We start from the raw sequence: 25,420 nt of genomic DNA, 5'->3' as shown, positions 1-25,420 counted from the left end.
TTTTTAACAAGAGTTTTTCCGAATAGTGGCTTTGATTTTCTAATATATAATATTTCATATCTGACTGCCATTTTCTGCATTGTATTTTGAGCTACTCCTTAGCAGTGACTTTTTGACTCTCCTTTGCAAGGTATTTATTTACTTGGACTCTAAACTGATTATAATCCCTCTTTTTAGAAACTAAGGACAAGAAATGTTGAGGTATTCAAGCACCCAGCTTAGTTTCTTCCTTTTTTTATTTTATTTTTTTAATATATATAGTTTCTGATTTCAGAGAGAGAAAGGAAGAGAGAGAGATAGAAACATCAGTGATCAGAGAGTTATTGGCTGCCACCTGCACGCCCCACACTGGGGATTGAGCCCGCAACCCAGGCATGCGCCCCGACTATCTCCTGGATCCTAGGTCGACACTCAACTGCTGAGCCACGCCCTGCCGGGCAGTTTTTTCCTTTTTTTAAAAAATTGAAATATATTTGACACACAATGTGTAAATGTATGGTGTGCAGCATATTAATTTTTTACATTTATATCTTATAGTGATTGCCATTGTAGCAATCTAGCTTAGTTTTCTGATAGCTAATTTTTATTGCCATGCTGCAAAGGACTAATTTTGTAAATTATCTGCCTGAATCCTTTCATGTCTTAAGTCTGGAAGTGGTGTTAGATACTTTAAATACTTAAAATAATGTTACCATTCAGTTATACACACACATACACACACACAAATGGAAGTCTGTTGAACTTAAAAGATACTAGATAAAGTCAGGAAAGTATTTGTGCACAATTCAGTTACTGTGCTTTGGTTAGCAAGCACAACAAGTAATCTGGCTAACAACAACAAAAAACCCACAAAAATTAATTGAAGATATTATGAAAAGACTTTCATTTAGCAGATATAATTTGTTCCTGTTATTTCTCTCCTATTTTGTTTTTTTAAGTAGAGATTTTTAAAAATTATCTGCTATGATTTTGGATAAGATGTTGGGCAAAATAAGCATCAGGTGCAAATGACGGATGGCAGTATGAGCTAATAAGATTGCTAATTTTGCTAATACCCTAAAGGTTTGGAAGATGATGTCATTGGAATTCGAAGTAGTGGTGCTGTAATTCAGGGTTTGGAGGAGTTAGGTGGGAAATGTACCATTACTTTGATCCTTGTTACTTTGTGCCTACCCTGAGAATATTTTGGGAGATAAATTGGTGTCCAGGAATACTTAGTGCCCGAGTAGAGGAGTGCCAGGTTAAGAGTGTGTGTATGTTCTAGAATAGGCAGCTTTGAGCAATGGTAAAAGCACTGTGGAGTCATACAGGCTTTCATGCACTGATTGTAGCACCTGACTGAGTTATCTGATCTTGGGTGTCACTGTATTCTTTAAATCCCAAATTCACAATTGTAAAATAGGGATAATTATCTACTTCACCAAGTTGTTAAAAGATTAAATGAGAAAGCCCAAACACAGTGCTTGGTATGCACAATTTTTTTTCTTGGTATATTCCTAGACCCTTTTGAATTTGTATTGTTTTATGCCACTTTTCCCTCCCCTTTCTAGACTGGGTTTCCTCACTGAAATATTACCAGGGATTTATAAATCACTTTGGAAAGTGTATGGAAATTGTTTTTGGTATGTGCATATGAGCAGTTTTCTTGAGAGTGAGTGGGTTCATAGCTTTTATCAGGTTCTCAAAGAAGTCCATGATCACTTCCCCTCCAACTCTTACTGCTCTTTAACAGAATTAAGAACTGCCCAGACAGAGTAAGTATTATAATCACAAGCGATATCAGTAGTCTGGACAAATAAAGTATGTTTCATAGAGGTGGTTAAAAAGGATAAGACACATTTCAGCTTTTTGATCGTTTGCTGCTATCTTGCTGTTACATAAAATCTTTTCAGTTTTATTCTCAAATATAATTGTATTTTTTTAAAAATATTTTTTTAAATATGTTTTTATTGATTTCAGAGAGAGGAAGGGAGAGGGGGAGAGAGAGAGAAACATCAGTGATGAGAGAGAATCATTCATCAGCTGCCTCTTCTGTGCCTCTTACTAGAGTAGAGATCAAGCCCACAACCCAGGCATGTTCCCTAATTGGGAACGGTGACCTCCAGGCACAAGGGTCGATGCTTAACCACTGAGCAACACCAGCTGGGCTAATTGTATTTGTCTTTAAAACTAGATGATTCCTCTTCCCTCCCCCCCCTTTTTTATCCTCACTTGAGGATATTTTTTCCATTGCTTTTCAGAGAGAGTGGAAGGGGGAGAGAGAGAGAGAAACATCGATCTGAGAGAGACACATTGATTGGTTGCCTCCCGCACGTACCATAACCAGGGCCAGGGATCGAGCCTGCAACCGAGGTATGTGCCCTTGGCTGGAATCAAACCTGGGACCCTTCAGTCCATGGGCCAACACTCTAACCACTGAGCCAAACCGGCTATGGCTAAATGGTTCCTCTTTAAGAAAATGCAGAATATTAAAAACTTAGGATGTAGGCCTGGCCAGGCATGGCTCAGCAGTTGAGCATCGACCTAGGATCCAGTAGATCGAGGTTCAATTTCCGGTCAGGGCACATGCCTGGGTTGTGGGCTTGATCCCCAGTCGGACGTGCAGGAGGCAACCAATCAGTGGCGACTCTCATCATTGATGTTTCTATCTCTGCCTCTCCCTGCCTCTCTCTGAAATCAATAAAGATATATTTAAAAAAAAAAACAAAAAAAACAGAACTTAGGATGTATATAAAATAAGATGACTTATATTACAGAAGGAATTTTTCTATAATGTGGGACTTACATTTTTCATTATGAAGGGGGGAAAAAGCTTTAGTGGGTACCCTTTGATAATGTGCTTTACTAGTGCATCAGATATTTGAGTTAAAGTAATTTGGTTTATGAGGAAACTTTCAGAGGCACATCTCTGTCATAGAGTTATACCTCCACTGATTTACACAGGCGTATTGTAAATGTATTTATTTATAATAACTACAGTTGACCCTTAAACAACATGGATTTGATTTGCATGGGTTCACTTATATGCAGATTTTTTTTATTAAATACGTACAGTGCTGTAAATTTAATTTTACTTAATACTTTCTTTTCTCTAGCTTATTATAACAATGCAGTATATAATACATATAACATATAAAATATGTGTTAGCCAACTGTTTATGTTACCAGTAAGTCTTCTTCCAGTTAACAGTAGGCTATTAGTTATGTTTTATTGGGAGTCTAAAGTTATATGCAGATTTTCATCTGTGTGGGTATTGGCACCACTTTTCCGGTCTCCATCACAAGAGAAGTGTTAGTCCAGATCTGAGTCTTGGAAGTACCACAACATAGAGGCTATGAGTTCTTTTTGGAGCCAGACTACCTGGATTTCAAATCCCACTCTTTCACTTACTGTATGACTTGGGCAAGAAACCTACCCTTCATGTATCTCAGTTTCTACATCTATAATATTTGGATAATATAATAATTATATATAACTCACAAGGTGTTATGAGAATTAAGTAAGTTGATATTTAAAAGTTCTTAGAACACTGCCCATTTTATTGTAAGCACTGCAAAAGTGTTTAATAAAAATGTGTAATCCGGTTAACACAAGACTTAGACCTGCCTTACAACATAAGGCAGTATATGCTGTATATTACAAGATTAGGGTCTAAAATTCTTCATGATAGAGAAACTCATTGAGGGTTATATGAGTGGTAGGAGAAAGCTTAAAAATTCAAGGAAGAAGAGTATAGGTCAGAACAGAACTTGGATATATATGACTCTCAGAGAATAAAGAATAGTCCCAAATTAGAGGGGAATTTAATGAACAGAATTGGAGGGACTGTATACAGACCATGTAAGTTGGAGAGTAAATAAAATACTGGAATCTATCTTAGGAAGACAGGTGAGGACACATTGTGAAGGATAAAGCTTTGTGATTTTTATGTGTAGATTAGGGCTCCCTAACTTTTATAAAGAAGCTTATAAGTGATCTTGTAAAAAGTACTTAGCATAGTACTTGGTGGAGGGTAAGCATTCTATAACTGTTAGCTAGTATTAGCAATAGTAAAAATGACTGCGTATTATTTCACTGTATAGATGGGCTATATATGTATATATTTTAAACATTGCCTGTTGATGGATACTTAGGTTATTTCATGTTTTCTTTAATCTTATAATTAATGTTGTGATGAGCACTCTTCGTAAAATTGTTTTGTATATTCATGATGTCTTTGGAGAGACTTAACTCTCTCCCTTAAACGCACCATGGGAGAGTGGTGGTTAGTTTCAGAAGGGATGATAGACGTTCACTCCCCTATGCAGAGAAATCCCTACAAAACTCAGGACAAATAATGTTATTAGCTGCCACCAGGTATGTAATTCAAGCATACTTACTAAAAATAATTTATTAGAGACCCCTTTTATGAGTTATAAGATTTTTAAAAATCATGGACACTTTGGGAAGATAATTTGGCATGTAGACCAGAGTGTGAGCTGAGATCAAAGGTATTTTATTTATATTAGGACATAATATGAGATTACTGGTCAAAAGCGCCATAGGAAATATGAAGGCAAGGTTTGGTAGGTTTTCTTGGGAATATGGAATGACAAGGGAGGAAGATTATTCAGTGATGATACTACTAAAGTTCTAAATCTCAGTGACTTGGAGAATGTGATCAAAATACTAAAGTTGGAAGGGAAAGCCAATTTTGGAGGGAAGATCAATTTTAATTGATCAAGTTTAATTTTAAACATGTTTGAGAGGCATTTAAATTGACCTGTGTGTTAAATATTTAGATAGGATTCAGATCTTGAGTTTGTTTCTATAGCATTCATATTGAAACCATGAAAATGATTGAGTTCAAATAAATTACATAACTAATAAGTGGCAAAGCTGAGATTCAAATATAAAGTTCTGCTTCAAAGTTCATATACTTAGTCTCAGTGCTATGAGTTGAAGAAGCCCTTTTATTCACATTTATTGTCATAGCATATATTTGATCTTCTCATTTTCTAAGTTCTTTCTTTTGTTATTTTGCCATTTATTTATTTTATGCCTTTTTTGTATAATCTTTATTTGTTTCATTTAATGAAATTTCTTGGGTAGTATAGTTTGGGCCTTGAAGGCAGACATTCCTGGACTTGGATCTCAGCTCTGCCATTTACATCTATATGTGGATTCCTTAGTCACTAAATCCAGTGGCCTTTTCTTAGTTTTAATTTTCCTTTATATGCATACAGCAGAAAGTCCTTCCTGAAATGTAGGTTCCTTCTTTCAGTAATAATTAACCCTACCATTTTATCTGTTCTACCTTTCTTCTCTGCAATTTCTTCTATATAGATACACCTGAATGTGACTGTCTCTGCGTAGCTTTGAACTTGGCTCTCTCATTTCTTTTTTAAACATGTCAGCTGACTCTGAATTCTGATATTTCCTCTTCATTTACTGTTGATTCTGTTCTCTCTTTTCTGTCTTCATGGACTCAGTTCATGACCCTTTTTTTCTCTCCAAGTTTGTAATAGCCTCCACTATCCCAGGTCCATTATACCAAAGTCATTCTCTTGCAGTATAGATTTTTTGTATTTCCCCACTGTTTAAAAACCGGTCAGTGATTCTCCATTGTCACTTACTCCTTAATATGAACTAGGTACTTTTTAAAAAAATTTATCTTTTTGTTGAAAGTATTATAGATATCCCCCCCTTTTCCCCATTGTCCTCCTCCACCCTGCCCCCCTCAACTCTTGGTATTTCTCTAGGGAAAAAGAGGTCGGATGATTTTGGGAAATGTTTATATAAATGCAATTAGTCAGCCTTCACTGTGGCAGAATCTTAGTGTGTTAATTTGCCTTGTGAATGTGCAAAGGGGATACAGAGCAATATGCAGCATTTTCCAGATATATCTGACTGTAGTATACATTTTCTTTTGTTTAATCCTCACTCAAAAAAATTTATTCCATTGCTTTTTCAGAAAGAGCAGAAGGGGGGAAGAGAAAAACATTGATGTGAGAGAGACACATCAATTAGTTGCCTCCCACATGCACCCCAACCAGGGCCGGGGATCAAGCCTGCAACGAAGGTACATGCCCCTGGCTGGAATCAAACCTGGAATCCTTCATTCCAGGGGCTGACGCTCTAACCATAGCAAAACCAGCTATGGCTGTAGTATACTTTTTTTTTTTTTTTTTAAGACATGTCTAGTGTCTTGGAATAGGTTTTATTAAGAACCACAGGTAAAGTCCATACTTCCAGGCATGGAATTGAAGGACTTTTTTTATTCATTCAGCCTTTGCCTATATATAGTCTCATCTCTGGCATTGACCATACAGCTTGGAGTTCACCATGGGGCAGGGAGTTACGTGTTTCAGGCTTCAGTGGTTTCACCCATCTGTCAGGAAAACCCCTACTACGAGTAAAGGGGAGATCATCACCTTTTCTCTGAAGCTGACTTGGACTCATCCAGGCAGGCTTTGTATTTCCTTTCTTAGCCCCCCTTATAGTATAGTTGGCAAGACCCTTCATTTTAACAATTATCGCATGGTATTATAATTCTCTTTACATTTTTATTTCTGCAATAGACTATAAGCTCCTTGTAGGCTGGAACTGTTTCCTTTCATTTCTGTTACATTAGTACTTAGGAAAATTTTTAGATATTTTTATAGGTAAAATAATTGAATTGTAAAGTAATTGCTAGGGAACATTTTTGAATAATATTGGTATTCAAACATAAAGTAAATTACCAGCAAACATTTCTTTGATCTCATCTTAGAAATCTCTTAGACTCTTTCTATTTTGAGTGTTTGAGGTAGTATTAAATTAATGCTCTTAAGAAAATTTTTATGGAGAAAAACTAAGAAAAAGTAAATACTATTTTTTCTTTATTTTTTATTATGTGTTCATAAAACAAAATATCTTTTTCTTAGATTAGAATATAAGTCATGTTTTGTCTTCAGTGAAAATGGTTATTCATTAATAAAAACTTTTTTTTTAAATGATTACTTTTTCTCCCAGATAACTTGAGTTTCATATTGAGATAATTTATCTATAGTTGTTAAGGTCATTATTTTATATGAACATTCTTTAATGTATGTCTCTCTTTTCTTAGGCATCATTCTTAACAAAGAAGTTAAATATTGGTGGGAAAAGAGTAAACCTTGCTATATGGGTAAGTTAACCTTTTCAGCTCAAGGACTGGTAATTTGAAAATTTGGATTTTCTTTTAAATTATCTGAAGATTAGCTAAAACCTATTTTAATAGTTGTTTTTTTTTTTTCTCTAAAATCTGGCTAATATATCTTGAATACAATTATATAATTATATCTTGAATACAATTATATACATGAATACTACTATCATAACTTTTCAGCTGAGTTAGGGTTAACTCAGAGGGATTCCCATGTTAGGGAAAGGAAAGGACAGGATGGGTGGACAGCAGCTTGGCCTTTAAAAATATGTGTGTGTGTGTGTGTGTGTGTGTATTTTTTTAAATATAACTATTGATTTCAGAGAGAGGACGGGAAAGGAGGAGAGAGAGATAGGAACATCAATGATAAGAGAGAGTCATTGATCGGCTATCCTCCGCATGCCCCTGACTGGGGACCGAGCCTGCAACATGGGCATGTGCCCTGAGTGGGAATCGAAATGCAATTTCCTGTATCCTAGGTTGATGCTCAACCGCTTAGCCATGCCTGGCCAGGCTAATACATTTTTTTAAAATTGATTTTAGAGAAGGAGGAAAGGAGAGGGGGAGAGAGAGAAAAACATTGATGTGAGAGAGAAACATAGATCGGCTGCCTCTAGCACACAAGCCCACAACCTGAGCATGTTCCCTGACCAGGAATCAAACTGGCAACCCTTCGGTGTACACTACGATGCTCAGCCAACTGAGCCACACTGGCCAGGGCCTCTTTGCCTCCCCCCCGCCCCCCCCCCCCGTGTCTATGTTCCAGTCTTCCAAGGGAGTGGCTAGTGGAGAGTAGGGGGAGAGTAATGCAGTAGGGTACCTGTTGGCAGGTGGTCCTGGTGCATGTTTTGTTTCCTTGTCTCTTCCCTCTATGGGGAGCCTAAATTTAGGGCCAGGCCTATTCCTGGCTTATAATGCCATCCTGGTTATTCTGACCCTCAGTCAACTGGACTTTTTTTGGTGGAGGTGGGAAGATTGCTGGGGCGGAAGATAGTTGGGAGGGGAAATGAAACTTTGTATAACAGTAAAACATTAAATAATGATTATGACTTGACTTTAAAAAAGTTTTCGTAACCTGCCTTCTTTTAAGAGTGTTTTAGGGTTATCTGTAACTTTTTGCCCCACTTTTTGTGGTCATGGACTTTTAGTCAAAAGTTTACTGTAATTGCAATAGCAGATGTATTGTTTTCTTCTGATCATTTATTTCTTTATTTAGGATACAGCAGGTCAAGAGAGATTCCATGCACTGGGTCCAATTTACTACAGAGATTCAAATGGAGCTATTTTAGTTTATGATATAACCGATGAAGATTCTTTTCAAAAGGTATTTTATTTACTTTTGGATAGATGACTTAATAGAAGAATAACACTGGTTTTTCAAGTTTCCATAACATGCATTTGTTTACTAATGTGTTTAGTCTTTGTTATAAAGATATAGTGTGTACATAAATGGCACTCATAAATGGTCACTCATTTTTTAATGGAGTATTTAATTCATGTTAACCATATGAATATCAGTTATTAATCGTTTATTACATGTCTTTCTTAGATATTGGGAAAGGGAAAATGATCTGAAGTAAAACTCTAGAAAAATATAGGGGCTTTTTGTTTTTTCTCCCTGTTAAGGAAAAATCACACGCCTTTCTTTGCCTACGTGTATTGCCTGAAATCTTGGTGCGGCTGTGGGGACTTCCTGATAGCGGAGAGGCAGAGGAGGACTAAACCAAATTTAAGCTCTTTCTCCTCACTCTTCCGGAGGGAAGAATAGAACTTTAAAAGGTGTTTATTTTCAAGCTCCTCCACTTTTTTTTTACACATTCTTAAACATACACCAAAAGTACAGTGTTTAAAGTTGCTAGGGACCATAAATGAGCTACCATTAAACTTATCTCTGAATTCTTATCACCGTTAGGATAGTGACTGATTACTTATTTGACCTTTCCTCTGAAAGCCCCTTTTGGAATTTGTCAAGGGTGTGTGACCAGAAAGGGTAATTTCCAAGGCAAAAACTTCCCTTGGCTTGAGTTACGGTTTTTTCTTGGTTTGTTTGTTTTTAAATAAGTACACCAGCCCACCTAAAGATGAGATACACTTAAGATATCTGAGCATGAGATTAACCAACTTTATTTATTTATTTATTTATTTATTTATAATCCTCACCTGAGGATATTTTTCCATTGCTTTTCAGAGAGAGTGCAGGGGGTGGGGAGAGACATTGATGTGAGAGAGACACATCCATTGGTTGCCTCCCGCATGCACCCCGACTAGGGATGGAGCCTTCAACCAAGGTACGTGCTCCTGGCTGGAATCGAACCGGGCTCCTTCAGTCCCAGGCTGATGCTCTAACCACTGAGCAAAATGGGCCAGGGCTTGAGTTATAGTTTTGTTCATGTTGAAATTGCTTGCCTTTTTAGGTTTTTTCCCCGTTTCATTTATTTCTCAGTTTTTAACTGATGAAGCAGATATATGTTACCCCTTAGATTATTAATGACGTGGAAAAACTTAGTTCAAGGAGTAGAAAAATGAAGCACCTTGCAGATTTAATGATACTTTAAACAGTTATTTTGGGGCTGCTACTTGTTATCCCTGCCCCCCCCTTTTTTTTTAATTGATCTTAGAGGGAGGGAGGGGGAGAGAGAGAAACATTGATGTGATAGAGAAACATCAATTGGTTGCTTCCTGAACACACCCCAACCAGAGATGGAACCTGCAACCTGGGTATGTTCCCTGAGCAAAAATAGAACCCACCACCTCTTGGTGTACGGGATGATGCTCCAGCCAACTGAGCCACAGCGGCCAGGGCTCTTCCTGCCTTTTTAGGTATTTTAAAAAATTGGTTTAGGTATTTTATTGATTAGAGAAGGTTGAAAAGTGACCATTTATCTCGTGTTGCATAACAAGACCCCTGAAACTTGGTGGTTTAAAATGATTTACTATTTTTCATGATTTTGTGGGTCCTCTGCTACATTTAGTATCAGTGGAGTTACTCGTACAGCTGCAGTGAACTGGGAGTTTGGCTGCGCCAGGACCATCCAATGCAGCTTGGTTCTCCTCCACATGGCTTCTCTGTCTGGTGTCTCACCTGCTGATATTCTCTCCACATGCTCTCTCATTATTCCATATTCTAGCCTAAGCTTCTTATATGACAACTGGGTCCCAAGAGTATAGCTGCCAGGCCTTCTTAAGGCTTAGGCCCGGAACTGGCATAGCATTACTTCTGCCACGTTCTCTTGGTCAGAGCAAGTTATATGGCTAGCCCAAATTTAAAGGGAGGGGAAATAGAGTCTACCTTTTGATAGGAGGATTGGCAAAGAATTTTTGACCATTGTTAACTCACCACAGAGTGTATGGGGTAATGAATTGGATGCCTATGGAGGAGGATCTTATTGGAGGTGAATAACAGTCTTTTTTTTAACAGGTTAGATTAGTGATACTGTATAGAGAGTAGAGTAATACATAATTGGATTCTGACATGTTTCCTTTGAAGTTGATGAGGATGGACATTTTATACCAGTACTATCAAATTTTTCTTGTGTGAAATAAACTAGGGGTGGAAGTTAAATGCTTTTCTGAAAACTTGGTACCCGTGTGAATGAAACAAAAAGATGGGGCTATCCTGAGAAAACTGATTGAGTGCTATTATAAAGATAAGGTGGTGATATTGATTACCTTTGCTTTTATAAAGATTTTGGGTTTACTAAAGGGTTAGTTCCTCTACATTCTTGCAGAGAATAGGAGTGTAGAGTTGTTACATTTGTACTACTTGACCAGATGCACAGTAAGTGCTTTCCACATATTTAATATAATTTTGGGATTTATAGATGTGTGTGTAATTTTTTTGGAATGTGTGTAAGTTCTGTTTACTTTGATTGCATACAGAATAAATCCCATGACAAAAAAAATGAAAGGAGGTATCCAAGTTTGTTTTTTATCTTGTTTTATTGTAGTCATCATCTTTAAAATCTGGAGTTCAAAAGACTCATTTTCTTAATTCCAGTTTACTCTCACTGTGCCTACTGCTACACTTCATCCATAGTGAAGTATCAGTTTGTTAATGGAGTCATCGTGTACCAGTGGTTCTCCAGGAGAGGGTGGCAATGTCTGGAGGCATCTATGGTTGTCATAACTGGAGAGTAATATGGCACAGAGTGGTTAGGACGCCAGGGACGCTGCTAAACATCATGTATTGTACAGGACAGTCGCTCACAACAGAGAATCATCTGAGCCAAAATATCAATAGTGCCAAGGTTAAAAGAAACCTGTCATCTACTAAAGGATGAAAACTCATTTTGCCAGTCTTCTTGGTGTCCATATGTATTTTTTTCCTTTAAGTGTGTGATACAGAAACTCCTATGTTCTCTATTTCAGAACCAGTTGGATTAAGTTCTTGTGTTCTTAGGTCCAAAGTGACTCTATACAAGTACCTGTTATCAGAGGCTGGAGTTGGCATGCTTTTGCTCTGGTGAATAACTTTGCTTGAATCTATGGAAGATTTATGAAAATTTATAATTAGAGGAACTTCTCTCTGTACCTGTACATGTATGTAGATGCAGAGAGAAATATTTCTATTGGATGTTTGTATGGTGTTTGCAATATAACCAGGCAATAAGTGACCTTACAGTGAATCATTCCTGGTAACAATGAAATATATGGGCTGTTAGCCAAATTCTGAGGTATTTTGACAATGTTGAATTTTGGGGTGTTGTAATGGTAGTATTGTAACAGAATTTGTTTTAATATTAACTCTTTTGTATACACAGGTAAAAAACTGGGTCAAAGAATTACGGAAAATGTTGGGAAATGAAATCTGTTTATGTATAGTTGGTAAGCATCATTTTTTTAAAATCTCCTTTGTTTTCTTAATGCTGTATTAAAGAATAGTAAACCAGTAATTCTCATTTGAAAAGTATATGAGAAAAGAAGAATGGAATTTTAATGCATAATGTTTTAGAATAATTTAGTATTTGGAAGTGCTCTTATAGGAGATTCAAACTCTACCTCAAGGAATGCCTTGAGGAGCAAGTGGAAAGCTAACCATATAAGGCTTTAAGTCCTCAGCCTTGCTTCAGTTTGACTTTTAGTTTTTCACCATAAGATTTTATTTAGAAATTAAGTTCAGGAACTAAAATTAAAACCAACGACTTAATCTAATGTTCTGTACATTTAACTATATACATTTTTTTTAAATCCTCACCTGAGAACATGCTTAGAGGAGGGGGGTGCAGAGAGAGAAAGAGAAACATCGGTGTCAGAGGGAAACATTGATTGGTTGCCTTCCTTCTGTAGGCTCCCCAACTGGGGATCAAACCTGAACTCAGGTATGTACCCTGACCGGGAATTGAACCCGCAACCTTTCAGTGCACAAGACAGCGCTCAACCAGCTGAGCCACTCTGACCGGGCTAAATATATACATTTTTGAGTTAAGGAAAAATTTTACTCCAAGGAAGGATATAAGTAGATCATGATACTAGGGTGGGGGAATATTCTTAATGGGTAAAATGATGGAACTCTAGACTCTCTGTTGAATATCTGGAATTTCTCTTTGGTTCCCTTTTTCCTTTCAATTATTATTTCTATGATGTAACAACTAATTATTGAGCGACAAAGTATATTAGACATTGTGCTGTGTATTCAGTAGACATCTCATGTAATCCTCATTACCCTACGAGGGCTTTATAAAGGAAGCTGAGCTCTGGAGATACATTACTTAACCAATATTAGGCAGCTATCAGAGATGGGATTCAAATGGAATCCCATTGACTCCTATGCTTATGTTATTAAGCCTTATGATGAGTAGCCTCATGCTGCTTTCTTTCTTCTTTCCTACATGACTGATAAGAGTAAAAATGGCCTTGGAGAAACCAGGGGAGTTCTAGTGAGGGATGTAGAATGGAATGGTCAACCTGGGCAAATTCTACTTTTAGCCTTAAATTTTTTGTTTTTAAATTGAGTTTATGTTTCATGCCTTTTGTCACCATTAAATGATTGGTAAACTTTATAGTTCTAGATCAGGGTGCAGGTCTGGGAGAAGAGGCCAAGGAGATGATCTTACCTGAATTTTTAGTATAGATGCTACATGTTAGGCTAGATGGCAGGAATGTTTTAGAACAGAACACTAAGGTAGTAGGCTATATAGGAGTTTGGGGCCAAAGTTGCAGCTAGTAATTAGTGAGTTTGGCCTAGCTCTGTGTTGTATATGGGACTGGGAGTAGAAGTGGCTATGGTTAATTGAACAACTGAATATTTGAGTATTTGGGTTATCTCTCAGAAGAGAGAAAGAAATGACTAATATATACTCAAAGAAGCCTCAAGAACTTATTACTTGACCAAGGTGGCAAAGCAACATTTAAAAAAAATAGCTGGGTAGCCTGGCTGGCGTGGCTCAGCAGTTGAGCATCAACCTATGATCCAGGAGATCACAGTTTGATTCCTGGTCAGGGCACATGCCTGGGTTTCGCCTTGATCCCCAGCAGGCGGTGTGCAGGAGGCAGCTGATCAATGACTCATCATTGATGTTTCTCTCTCCCTCTCCCTTCCTTTCTCTGAAATCAATGAAAACATATTTAAAAAATAAAAATAAAAAAATAGCTGGGTAAATAAGTTTATGAATATTAAGCTTAACTTGATTAACTTAGACTGTAAGTTCTTCATGTGCATATTATAAGAAGATTTAGGAATATTGTGTCTGGTAGTTTACTACCCCAAATAGGGTAAAATATTCCTCATTTAATGTTATATATTGTTTATTAATGATTAGTATAAAATATAAAAAGCTTATTATAACTCTTTTTCCTTTTGGCAAATGTGACATGGAACTTTAGTTGAAATTCAGAGTTGGAAGAATTTGGAGAGCCCATTTATCACAAAAGGAAAAAGTCACAGTTAACAAAGCCATATCACCAGTACCTTAGAAGCCCCACCTGTGCTGCTTTCTCATCCCGCACATTACCCAGTTGCCTTCCCCTCACCATCTTCTACTCCAAACACTATCCTGACTTTTTACTTCATGGACTAGTTTTGTTTTGAATTTTATATAAATGTAATCATAAGTATGAACTCTTGTGTCTGGTTTCTTTAGCTTTACATTATATTTGCAAGATTTCTCTACATTCTTGTATATAGAAGTAGTTCATTTTTTTCTCTTTGCTGTCTAATACATTATTCTATGAATTTTCCACAGTTTATCCTTTTGCTATTGATGAACATTTGCATTATTTTTTTCACCTATCCATTTTCATTGTATTCTCTGTAGCAGTTCAGTATTTTATTACTGGTAGTTTTATTTATAGTAGTTCTGTTTTATTATTAACTTCAAAATAATAATACCTCATAGGAATGTGGTGAAGATTAAATATGATTTGGAAAACACATGGAAAAGGCAGCTGACAATTTGTTCTTTTCCTGTATGTAAGACATTCTTTCAAGTCTTTGAAGCCTGTGTGGATAGTTCGCCTGCAGTCTTATATTCTTGGTCTTCAACTTTTTTCATTTGGCCTAACTTCTAAACATTTTTATCATCCTGATTATTTTTTCCTCGGTTTATTTCAGTGTGTCAGTGTGTCTCCTACACTTGAACACTAGAATCCAAACATTGTTGAGCCAGTGTATACTTAAATGGCTCTCTTTTTTTTAAAAAAAAAAAACTTTCACACTGTCCTTCTACCAACATTGTCCAAGATTGTATACACCTGTTAGCCATTTTAGGTCAATGTTTCTTTCATGTAGATTATAGATAACAAAAATCTGAATTCCTTTTTATAAGTATTGCTCTTTTGTCAGGCTTTTCCCATTTTGTTCTTATATAATTAAATTATTTAAGCCTAAGTATAGGAATTTCAACTTATCTTATGTTTCTGAATAGATGTAAATTAGATAGTGAGCTTTTAGGTCCTTATCTAAGCCTCTGATGCATGTGTTAACCAATAATAGAGAACCTCATACTTCACTGGCAGAGATTTTTTTTCCGTCTAGGTTTTAATCCATTGATTAGCACTCTTTGCGGTTGCTGTATTTTATAGTATTTTGCTTGTAGTCTGCCTTTGACATTTGTATGTTTGTTAAACAGATATTATTTTTATATTTATTATTTAATTAAGATTTTTTTTTTTTTACTTTTTTTTTTTTTTTTTTGGAGAGAGAGAGGAAGGGGGCGGGAGAGAGAGAAACAGTGTGAGAGCAAAACATCCATCAAGCCTCCTGCACACCCTCAGTGGGGGTCAAGCCCCAAACCCAGGCATGTGTCCTGACGGGGAATTGAACCCGGCAACCTTTCTGTGCATGTAACGAGCCACAACAGCCAGGGCCAAATATTTATTGTTTTTGTTTGTTTGTTTGTTTGTTTTTAAATATATCTTTATTGATTTCAGAGAGAGGAAGGGAGAGGGAGAGAGAGAGACAGAAACATCAATGATGAGAGAGTCATTGATCGCCTGCAGCCCACGACCCCGGGCATATGCCCTGACTAGGAATCGAACCCCGATCTCCTGGATCCTAGGTCGATGCTCAACCGCTGAGCCACGCCCAGCTGGGCAAATATTTATTGTTAATAAGTTACCGTTATTGAGGGGTACTTTTCTAAGACTACACATTATTTCATTTAAGTCTCCTGACAATACTGCGGTGGAGGTATTGTTGCCATTTCCACTTTACAGGTGAGGAAATGGGCTTAGAGAGCTTGCTACTTTCCAAAATACATAGCTAGTTGGAGTTAGACCTAGAAATTTTTTTTTTATTTTTGAATATATCTTTATTGATTTCAGAGAGAGGGAAGGAGAGGAAGAGGGAGAGATAGAGATAGAAACATCAATGACGAGAGAGTCATTGATCGGCTGCCTCCTGCACGCCCCTGACTGGGGATCGAGCCCACAACCCGGGCATGTGCCCTGACTGGGAATCGAACCCCGATCGCCTGGATCCTAGGTTGATGCTCAACCGCTGAGCCACGCCTGGCTGGGCTAGACCTAGAATTTTAACTCAGGTCTGTCTGCTACTTCAAGCCCATATCCTTAATCAACATTATATATTGTTTACCATGTACCAGGCCTTGGGAATTGTATAGTGAATAAGTAAACAAAATAGATAATGTCTTTGTCTTCTCAGAGTTTATTGTATAAGGAGAGAGAAAAACAAGCTGTTAATATTATGTTAAATGCTATGAAGTGAGGAGTACTGCAGAGTGCTGTGATATCACAGGAACAAAACTACCTAAATTTAGGGGGTGGAAGGTTAAGGGAAGATTTCCTAGCGCATTGGATTAACTAAGTTAGTTAGATGGAGCCGGCAGGTTGCTGGTGGAAAGTATCTATCATGGGCTTTAATTCTCTCATAACAAGATTGACTTTTCCATTTGATCATTCACTGTGCTGAATATGGTTATTAATAACTACTTTTTATTGAACATGTACTATATGATAAGCCTTGTACATATATCATATTTTCACATAAGCCCTGCAAAGTTTGTTAGCTACATTTGTACAAAGTGAGACTAAGAGAGGTTAAGTTAATTTGCCTAAAATCTCAGTTATGAAGTGAGCCTGGACTTAACAAGTTTTCTTCAGATTTAAAAGACTTTTGAAAGCTTCTTACTACTAGGACAGACACCATCCAATCTAAGCAAAATATGGCTCTAGCTCTTTATTAGGCTCTCTGCTCTTAGCAATAGGTATATCCCTTCCATGTTCTTAATTCAGATATGTATTTTTAAAGAATATAAAGTTTTTACTATTCTTAATAGGGTGGCTTTTTCCTTCCCTCTCCAATAGCTTCAGCCATTTTTTTTTTTAAATCTTTCTCATACTATACTAAAGTAAGTAGGTGCTTGCTTTAGTGATTATCCTTGTTTTCAGGTGTTTTAAGCCTATTAGAAAGTTTCCTGTTAGCTGCACCATAGTATTGAAACAGATAGGAGCCTTAAAGTCTTACTCCTTTAGCTGTCTTGCTTTTAAAGTATGTAGGAACTAAAAAGGTTTCAAGCTTCGGAAACGTATCTCTTACTAACTGGCAGTTTTCTGTGATTCAGTCTGTCCTTAATCCATTATGAACACTGATTGTTCAAAGAAATAGTAGTTATTCCATAGAGGACTTAAAAAGATTTGTTTAAAATAATAACTAATTAAAATAGCTATTTTAATAACTGGATTTATTAAAGTTTGTTAAGTTTAAAATGTTATTAAATAATAAAACTGAATTAATTTCCCCAAGTAATCATTTGAGGCAGTACTCTCCCTGTTTTCATCTTTTTAAAAATAGATAATTCAGATAGAATTTGAAAAAAAAGAGGTAAAAAGATCTAGGGAAAATCTCATAGGGTTTTAGTTAATTGCAACAAAGGTCTTGCTACCTCTAGGAGACAATCCTGTTTTACCTTTTAAAGAGTGGCAGAATATTGTGCCTTTGTTTGTTGGAGCCACTGGCCACTAGGTGGTGCTTTTTGCATTCTTCATAGCATAAATAAAACAACTTTTTCCTCCGGTGACTGTCGAATATATTGCCTGTAATATTTAGCAAATCAAAAATTTTATTGACAAAGTTTAATGTAGGAAATCAGAATTAATATGTGTCTTCTTGCTGAGGTAGACAAATAACTGTTCAAAGAGGGATGAGTTCATTACTGAATTTGTTGGTACCTACTGAGCTTTAGACTACTTCCCTCCCTTTCATCCTTAGGCTGTTGAGTCAAGTAGTTGATTGCAGTGCTTATAATTAGGTGCTCAGGTTATTTGAGGTCTTTTACATGTAGAACCTCTGGGTTATACTTCTCAGTTCTAAGCATTGCGTTTTTCATTAGGTGCTTACTTCAGTGTTCTATCTGAAATTGTCTTCTAGATTCTCTAAGGTCCTAAGAAAAATGACTTTATTTACAAGGTTTTCTCTTCCCTCCCCGAAGTCATAATAGAAGAAATTAAAATACTGTTTGAAGTGTCCTTCTTTGGGCTATTTTTCCCCATTCCTGTCTGATATTTCCATTATCTTTAGCACTTGGTGTGTCCAGCCAACTCACCTTAACTTCTATCCTGTATTTAATAAGGAATCTGTATTTTGCAGTTTCTTCACTTTTGTTCTGGTGGCTTTTTAGCATTATCTCGGTTTGGTTCCCTTGTTTAAGGAGGGTTAAACTTATTTTCAGTAATTTTAAATTTGTATGATATGCATATATATATATACACATATATATATATGGGGTTTTTTTCATTTTTAATTTTTCAGTTACCGTTGACATGAGATATATTACTTCCAAGTGTATAACATAGTGATTAGACTTTTGTATAACTTAAGAAGTGATCACCTTGATAAATCTAGTACCCGTCTGATACCATACATAGTTATTACAGTATTATTGACTATATTCCCTATGCTATACTTTATATCCCCATGACTGTTTTTATAACTGGCAATTTGTACATCTTAATCCCTTTCACTTTTTCATTCATCCCCCCCAACTCCCCACCTATCTTGGCAATCATCAGTTTTTTTCTCTCTGTATCTGTGAGTTTGTTTCTGTTTCGTTCGATTATATTGTGTTTTAGATTCCACATATAAATGAAATCAGATGGTATTTATCTTTCTCTGTCTGACTTATTTCAGTTAGCATAATACTGTCTAGGTCATTATGTACATATATTAAGTTCTCTCATGTTTTTAAAACAGAGTATAGTTTCCTCCTCTGTGGTGGTGAAGTGCTTAAAAAGCCATACAATTAATGCTTTCTTTAACCAATTTATATCATCCAGGAAACCAAAATACTCTTAGGATCCAAGAGGCTAACCTAATATATTTTTGTGGACAATACGGTAGCCTTGTTTAATTATTGCCTGGCCCTGAAGTTGATTGGGGACCATTTACACTTGGCTAAGAAACATAGGTTTTATCCTTAGGTTCCCTAGTGAATCTTAGTCTCTTGATACCTTAAATCAAGGAATAATGCCCATGTCTTTGGAAAAGTTATTTTCTCTGACAGACTGCAGCTTCAGGAATGCTTTGCACTGATCCATTTGAGGGAGGTTGAGGCATTCACCTTGAGAGACATGATGAACCTACATATCATAGGAGTTACATTTACATAGGACATTTTAGAGGTCTAATGGGGATTTGTATTATTTTTCCAGGTGATTAAAGTTGCAATTGTATATTTAGAATTGGCTTAATTTTGTTATAAAAATGAATTAATATTAAAGATTGGCATTTACTTTTTCAAATTAGGTAATAAAATAGACTTGGAAAAGGAGAGACATGTTTCCATTCAAGAGGCAGAATCGTAAGTGTTATCCCTTCCAGCCTCCTGATGACTGCCACGCCCCTCCCTGCCCCCAACAATCCCCAGTAGAAGTCTTCCTCTTAGCACAGTGTGCTTTACGATTTAGATATTACTCAAATATCTTAATATAAATTGACCTGTTGGATTCAGTGAAGCATGTTAACACTGGTAATTTCTAGACTTGTGGCAATATATAAAGATAATCTACTCTCACTTCTCTTTTTGATTTCAGTAAAAAATATAAAGTAATGCAAAAGAAAACTATCATGATCAAATAGTATGTCACAAAAACTTTTAAAATATTTGGGTTCCAAGTTAACTTATAAAAATTTTAAGTCTTGTTAACTTGTGCTCACTTAAAATTTGGTTCAGTGTACAGAGATGTGAAATAGCTATATATAATCTTTTTTATTTTATTATTTATTTATTATTATTTTTTAATTCACCTTTAGAGAGAGAGGAAGGGAGAGGGAGAAAGAGAAACATCAATGTGAGAGTGGAACATCAGTTCGCTGCCTCCTGCATGTCCCCCACTGGGAATTGAACCAGCCATCAAACTGACAGCCTCAGTGCACCAGACAATGCCCAGCCTATTGAGCCATACTGGCCAGGGCTGTAATCTTAATTTTTTAAAATCCGGGCTAATTAGTTACAAGTCATTAAATTTGGTACTATGAAAAATTCTCATAGCAGTCATGACAAAAACATGAAAAATATTTTTTACATTGATCACTGATATTATTTTTTTAAGGTATGCAGAATCTGTGGGAGCAAAACATTATCATACATCAGCCAAACAGAACAAAGGAATTGAGGAACTCTTTCTTGATCTTTGTAAAAGTAAGTATATTCAGATTTAGTATATTTAGAAATGGTTCTTTTAAAACTATTCGTAATGCTTCTAAAGTGATATTTTATATATATGTTTGAAATTTTCCATATTAAAGTTTTTTAAAGAGAGAAAGGAAAATGTTTATATACAACCTGAAAATCATTTCTCATATCACCAATAAAATACATAACATATTTTGGAAAACCCAAATTACAGGATAATGGGTTGAAATTATTTTGTCAAGTTATGTTCCTTGAATTTATGGGTATCAGATTCTTTTGAGAATTTGATGAAACTGGTTTTTCTCTTTAGAAAAATGTACATGTACACAAACTTTGGAGTAAATTTCAGTTCTATGGAAACTAAGTTGTTCATAATTCTTCAAGAGTAATAATTTTCTAAGTGAGGTCCCCTGATCAGCAGCATCAGCATCACTTGAGACTGTGTTAGAAATACTGCAAATTCTTGGGTCCTACCCCAAACCTACTGAATCAAAATCTCAGAAGGTGGTGCACAGAATCTGTGTTTTAACAATCCCCTCCGTATGATCCTGATACACACTAAAATTTGAGAAGCACTGCTGTACATCCCAATCACTTGGGGATCTTGTTAAAATGGGTCTGGTGTGGAACTGAGCTTCTTATTTCTAACCCAAGTGGTGGTGATGCTGGTCCTCCCTCAGACTGTGCTTTGAGTGCTAAGGCTCTAGATCTGGCTTATAATTGTTTAAATCGCATGTCTTTATTAAAAAAATTGAATATTCCACATATGTTTATTTAAAAATACAGAACATACACAAGTACTAATATATTTTGTACATTATAAAACATAAAAAATAAAAAAGTTTAAAGGTTGAGGAAAACTAAGTAGAACTTAGAATTTGTAATGTTTTCTAATTTTATCTCAGTGGATTGTCCCCACAACCTTAATTTGGAAACCATTCATTGTTAAAGAGCAGTCTCTCAACCCAAATTTAAGAACCCTTGTTCTGTTTTGAGGAATCCTTCTTTTCTTTCCTCATCTTTTCAGATATGTATTTTGCAATTATTTACTCTTACTCTGTATCTTATGTTTATATTTTTCTTAACTGTGTCTCTCAAACAGCAGAAGTTCTACATTTTAATGAGGTCTGATTTATTAGTTTCTCTTATGATTTCTGTTTTTTGTTTCTTATATGAAAAATCTTTGCCTAACTCCAAGTCACAAAGATTTTCTCCTATAGAGATTTCCTGTGTTTTCTTCTAGAAATTCCATGTTTTATGTTTTACATTTAGGTCTATAATTCATTTTCTGTTAATTTTTACATATGGTGAGAAGTATAAATTGAGGTTTATTTTTTACATACAAATGTCCAGTTCCAGTACTGTTTCTTGAAAAGGTTATCCTTCATTGAATAGTTTTGGCACATATGTCAAAAATCAAGTGACCATGTATATGAGGTCTATATCTGGACTCCGTTCCATTGATCTCTGTATTTCTCCTTTCACCAATATCTGTCTTCATTAGGATAGCTTTCTACTGTATCTTTAAATTAGATAGTGTGAGTACTCCAGCTTTGTTGTTCTTCATGTTAAACTTTTATTCTTTTAAATATGCATTACGAGTTGAACAAATCTTGTATCCTAAATATCACTTGTACTTGGAACAATTTGGACTTCTTTGACATATTTCTAAGTATATTTGGAAAATCTTAAGGATTATACTTGTATACAGTCATTTGTTCAGGCCAAAACTTTTTTTCCTCTGTATCTGTGGCCATTATACATCTGGACAAATAAACTTGCTATTAATTTTTTAAACTTGCAAGAAAGGATACAGCTGACAAAATGTTTATTATATTTAGTTTCTTTGTTTAAAGTCAGTAATGGCTGTCATGGTAGTATACTGAAATTATAGAAAGGAAAATTCAAAGATTGTAGTCTGAAATAATTTTTGCTTTCTTCCTCTCTTAGGGATGATAGAAACAGCACAAGTGGATGAGAGAGCAAAAGGCAATGGCTCCAGTCAACCAGGAGCTGCCAGGCGAGGTGTACAGATTATTGATGATGAACCTCAAGTCCAGAGCGGTGGTGGAGGATGCTGTTCTTCTGGATAACTGTTCACATCTAAGAAATTAAACAAACTGTGGATCATTGCCCTCAACATGAAGACTGCCATATTCCAAGTCACATTATTTTACCAATGGAATTATAGAATTAACAGTATTTTAAATTACGTTTATAACACTGCAGAGACCTTAAGTGCTAAACTTAGTGGAGTTTGTGACCAGAGAATTGGCATTTTCTACAAATGTTAACAGAGCAATTACCAATGGCCTTTTTACATATTTTTTTCTTTAATAAGGAATAATATGCATGTGGAAAAGACCTACTTAAAGGCTTCATTTATATTCTTTTAAATCAAATCTTTATTTAATAACTTATATATGTTGTTGGAATGGTATACATTTGCAGCCCTTTGTATTTTGTGGTAGTTTGAATTGTATCACTTCTAAACAGCAAACTGTTTTTGTTTTTGTTTTTTTAATTAGCGGATACCCGAAGTACTATTTTTGCAGGGTTTGCACAGGCCCCTAACTGTCTACTACTTTGATATAATCTATATACATCCTGTATGCTGAGCTGGTAAAATACATTGTAAATTACATATTAAATATTTTATCTGCTTTTACAAGCGCAAGGTGCAAAAATATATACAATAGTCTCATTGATGACTGTAAAATGATTAACATTTGATGATAATGCCTAAGCTTTCTGACTCTGATATATAAAGATCATAGCTCCCTTCACTTTTGTCTTAACTTGAAAGTGACGTGTTTAAATTTCACATATTCTTTACTTGAATTATTGCTGTTGTCACACGTTTTGGCCTCTGTAAGTCCATCTGATGATTGAACAGCAGCATTTGCCTTTTGGTTTGGATTGTGGTTGTGTGTGTGTGTGTGTATGTGTGTGTGTGTGTTTGTGTTTGTTTTTATAAAAGAGAGGACTTCTGCCAATTTTGCTTTGGAATGGTTATCTTAGAAAATATTTGAGTGGAGCATGCTGAGTTTCACTTCTTCAACAGTTTTAGTTTTCTCTTACGCTTCATATGAGATAGTTTCACTGGTGTGAGAAGAGAGGAAGAGGTCCCACCCGGATAGTAGCTACTCACCAAGTGCTACTATTCATGCAGCATGTTAGTGGTAGTTTATGTTCCTGAGGCAGCACTTTTTAGATCCTTTGTGAGCAAGTTATATTTGTTTAATGCTTGCCAGAGATGAACACAAAAAGTTTTGTTTAATTTTGTTAAGAGCTGTTCTGAGTTTCTGTGAAGGGAAACATTTCATGTAATGCAGTTACAGCGAACACTGGAAAGATTTATTATAAAATTATATTCTTTATACTTTGTAAATTAGTCTTTCATTAGATTTTTTTTCATTAAGTATAGGACTGGACTTAAATTTGTTAATTTTAGTAGAATCAGTCACTGCTCACAGAAGGAACACAAATTGTAGAAATTAACAAATTGTTCTTGTTCTAATACATATATTTTTCCATTTCTGTCATGCTTGGAAAACTAGTAAATGTTATGTCTAAGATAAAATGGAATGGTCCCTGGATTTACTTCTTATAAAAGAAGTAGTAATATGCAATAAAGTTGTTAGCATGAGCAATTAAGAGGATATAAAGATATACTACCATTTTTAAGTTACAAGCTTGAGCTCTCCCAAATGGGTTAAAAGTTGAATGAATTGACCCCTTGATTTTATGATGTTAAAATTTTAACTTCATATTAAGGGTTCTGTGAGCCCTCACTTTACCTTTTTTAATTATTGCCTTTGCCATACTCCACTCATTGACCTCTGTTGTGTGTGTTTGGGAGGGTAGAGCGGGAAAAGTCCAGGAGATAAGCTAAAATTGTCTTTGGTGACTGTACTCTGTGTAGTTTCTTGTTTTCCTGTGAAGTTGGTGTTTATGCAGGGCGTTGGGAAGGCAGGGGGAATCATGCATACCATAGAGGAAAATTGTTTTGGCCTTCTTTCAGAGGTAATAAAGCCTTGCCATTTCTATTGTTGTAGATGTAGATGTGAAATAAGCTCTTTTCCATTGGAGTGAAATAGGTTTTTTAAACTAGAGATGAAATTGAGCTTTATTCCAAAAAAATAAAGTGATAAAGCCTGATAATGGAGAGCTGTACTCTGAATTTTGACCCTATAAAAGTCCAGCTAGGAACCTCTGCTCCGGAGTTGCCAGATCGTTATTGGTGGGCTACAACTGTTCTCCCTGTTTTGTTTTGTTTTTTGTTTTTCCTCTATTCTCCCTTGGTTTCTGTGTAGCTTTCTTAACCTCAAGCATTTTATTTATTTTTTTAATCTATAATTTAAGTTAATTCAATAGCAACAATATAGTACATATACCTGTCCTTGCTCTGAAGCTCCAAAGGTCTTTAGGTAGGAAACAAGGTGAAAGGGTAATGAAAGAAGACCGATTAGTTGTAGTATGTATACAAAGGAAAGATAAAGAGGTGATAGACCAAGGCTAAGGAAGTTTTTCTGATACTTTCTTCACATCTTAATACATCTTTTGTGTTCCTATCCTTATAATTGTGCTATTAGGAAGAAGACCCAGGTTACCATGTTGTGTATTAAAAGTGGTAGGTAGATAGAACCGATATATTTTTCAAATAGTAAGTGTATATACTTAGTATATATAATTAAAAATTGGCTTAAGATAGTCATTAAAAATATCTGCATATTGTGTTAAAAGTAAACAATTATTTCTATAATGATGGCTATTCTGTTCCTTGTTTTGCTTTGTGATTATAGAGGAAGATTTTTTAAATGTAGATTGCAACAATTTTTGGATAAATAGTAATCTAAAAAGAAAAAAGCATATTATTGGATAAATATGAGTGAATTTGTTCTGTTCTAGGGATGTCTCCTGAAAATACCCTAAATCTATGGCTGTTACAGCTAAATTAAACCATTTCTTAATGTTAGCCATATATTATTAGTGATTACTTTTAATTTGGCCTTAAAGTAAGAAAGAGGAATGATACTCATTTTTAGATTTTCAGTAAGAAAATACAAAATTTGTGAACTAGGGAATGGGGGTAGCGAGGAGTAGAATGGAAGTCAGGTAGATGTAAAACTCTACAGTCTGACAGTTTGTAAAAGCATTTGGAAA

General features: G+C 35.6%; 1 protein-coding gene across 1 annotated transcript in view; it reads left to right on the top strand.

Moving 5' to 3' along the window:
• Positions 1-25,022, top strand: part of RAB21 (RAB21, member RAS oncogene family) — a 31,497-nt gene extending 6,475 nt beyond the window's left edge. The window contains exons 2-7 of the mRNA XM_016198968.2: positions 7,089-7,148; positions 8,383-8,490; positions 11,927-11,990; positions 19,366-19,420; positions 20,172-20,260; positions 22,205-25,022. Of these exons, the coding sequence (XP_016054454.1) occupies positions 7,089-7,148; positions 8,383-8,490; positions 11,927-11,990; positions 19,366-19,420; positions 20,172-20,260; positions 22,205-22,347 (519 nt within the window). The 3' untranslated portion in view covers positions 22,348-25,022. The remainder of the gene's footprint in view (positions 1-7,088; positions 7,149-8,382; positions 8,491-11,926; positions 11,991-19,365; positions 19,421-20,171; positions 20,261-22,204) is intronic.
• The last annotated feature ends 398 nt before the right edge of the window (positions 25,023-25,420 follow it).

This window comes from Miniopterus natalensis, chromosome 2, assembly GCF_054644295.1.
Source record: "Miniopterus natalensis isolate mMinNat1 chromosome 2, mMinNat1.hap1, whole genome shotgun sequence".
In the NCBI taxonomy this organism is placed as follows: Eukaryota; Metazoa; Chordata; class Mammalia; order Chiroptera; family Miniopteridae; genus Miniopterus; species Miniopterus natalensis.
Note: the sequence above shows the minus strand (reverse complement) of the source record. Positions and strands in the feature narration are given on the sequence as shown.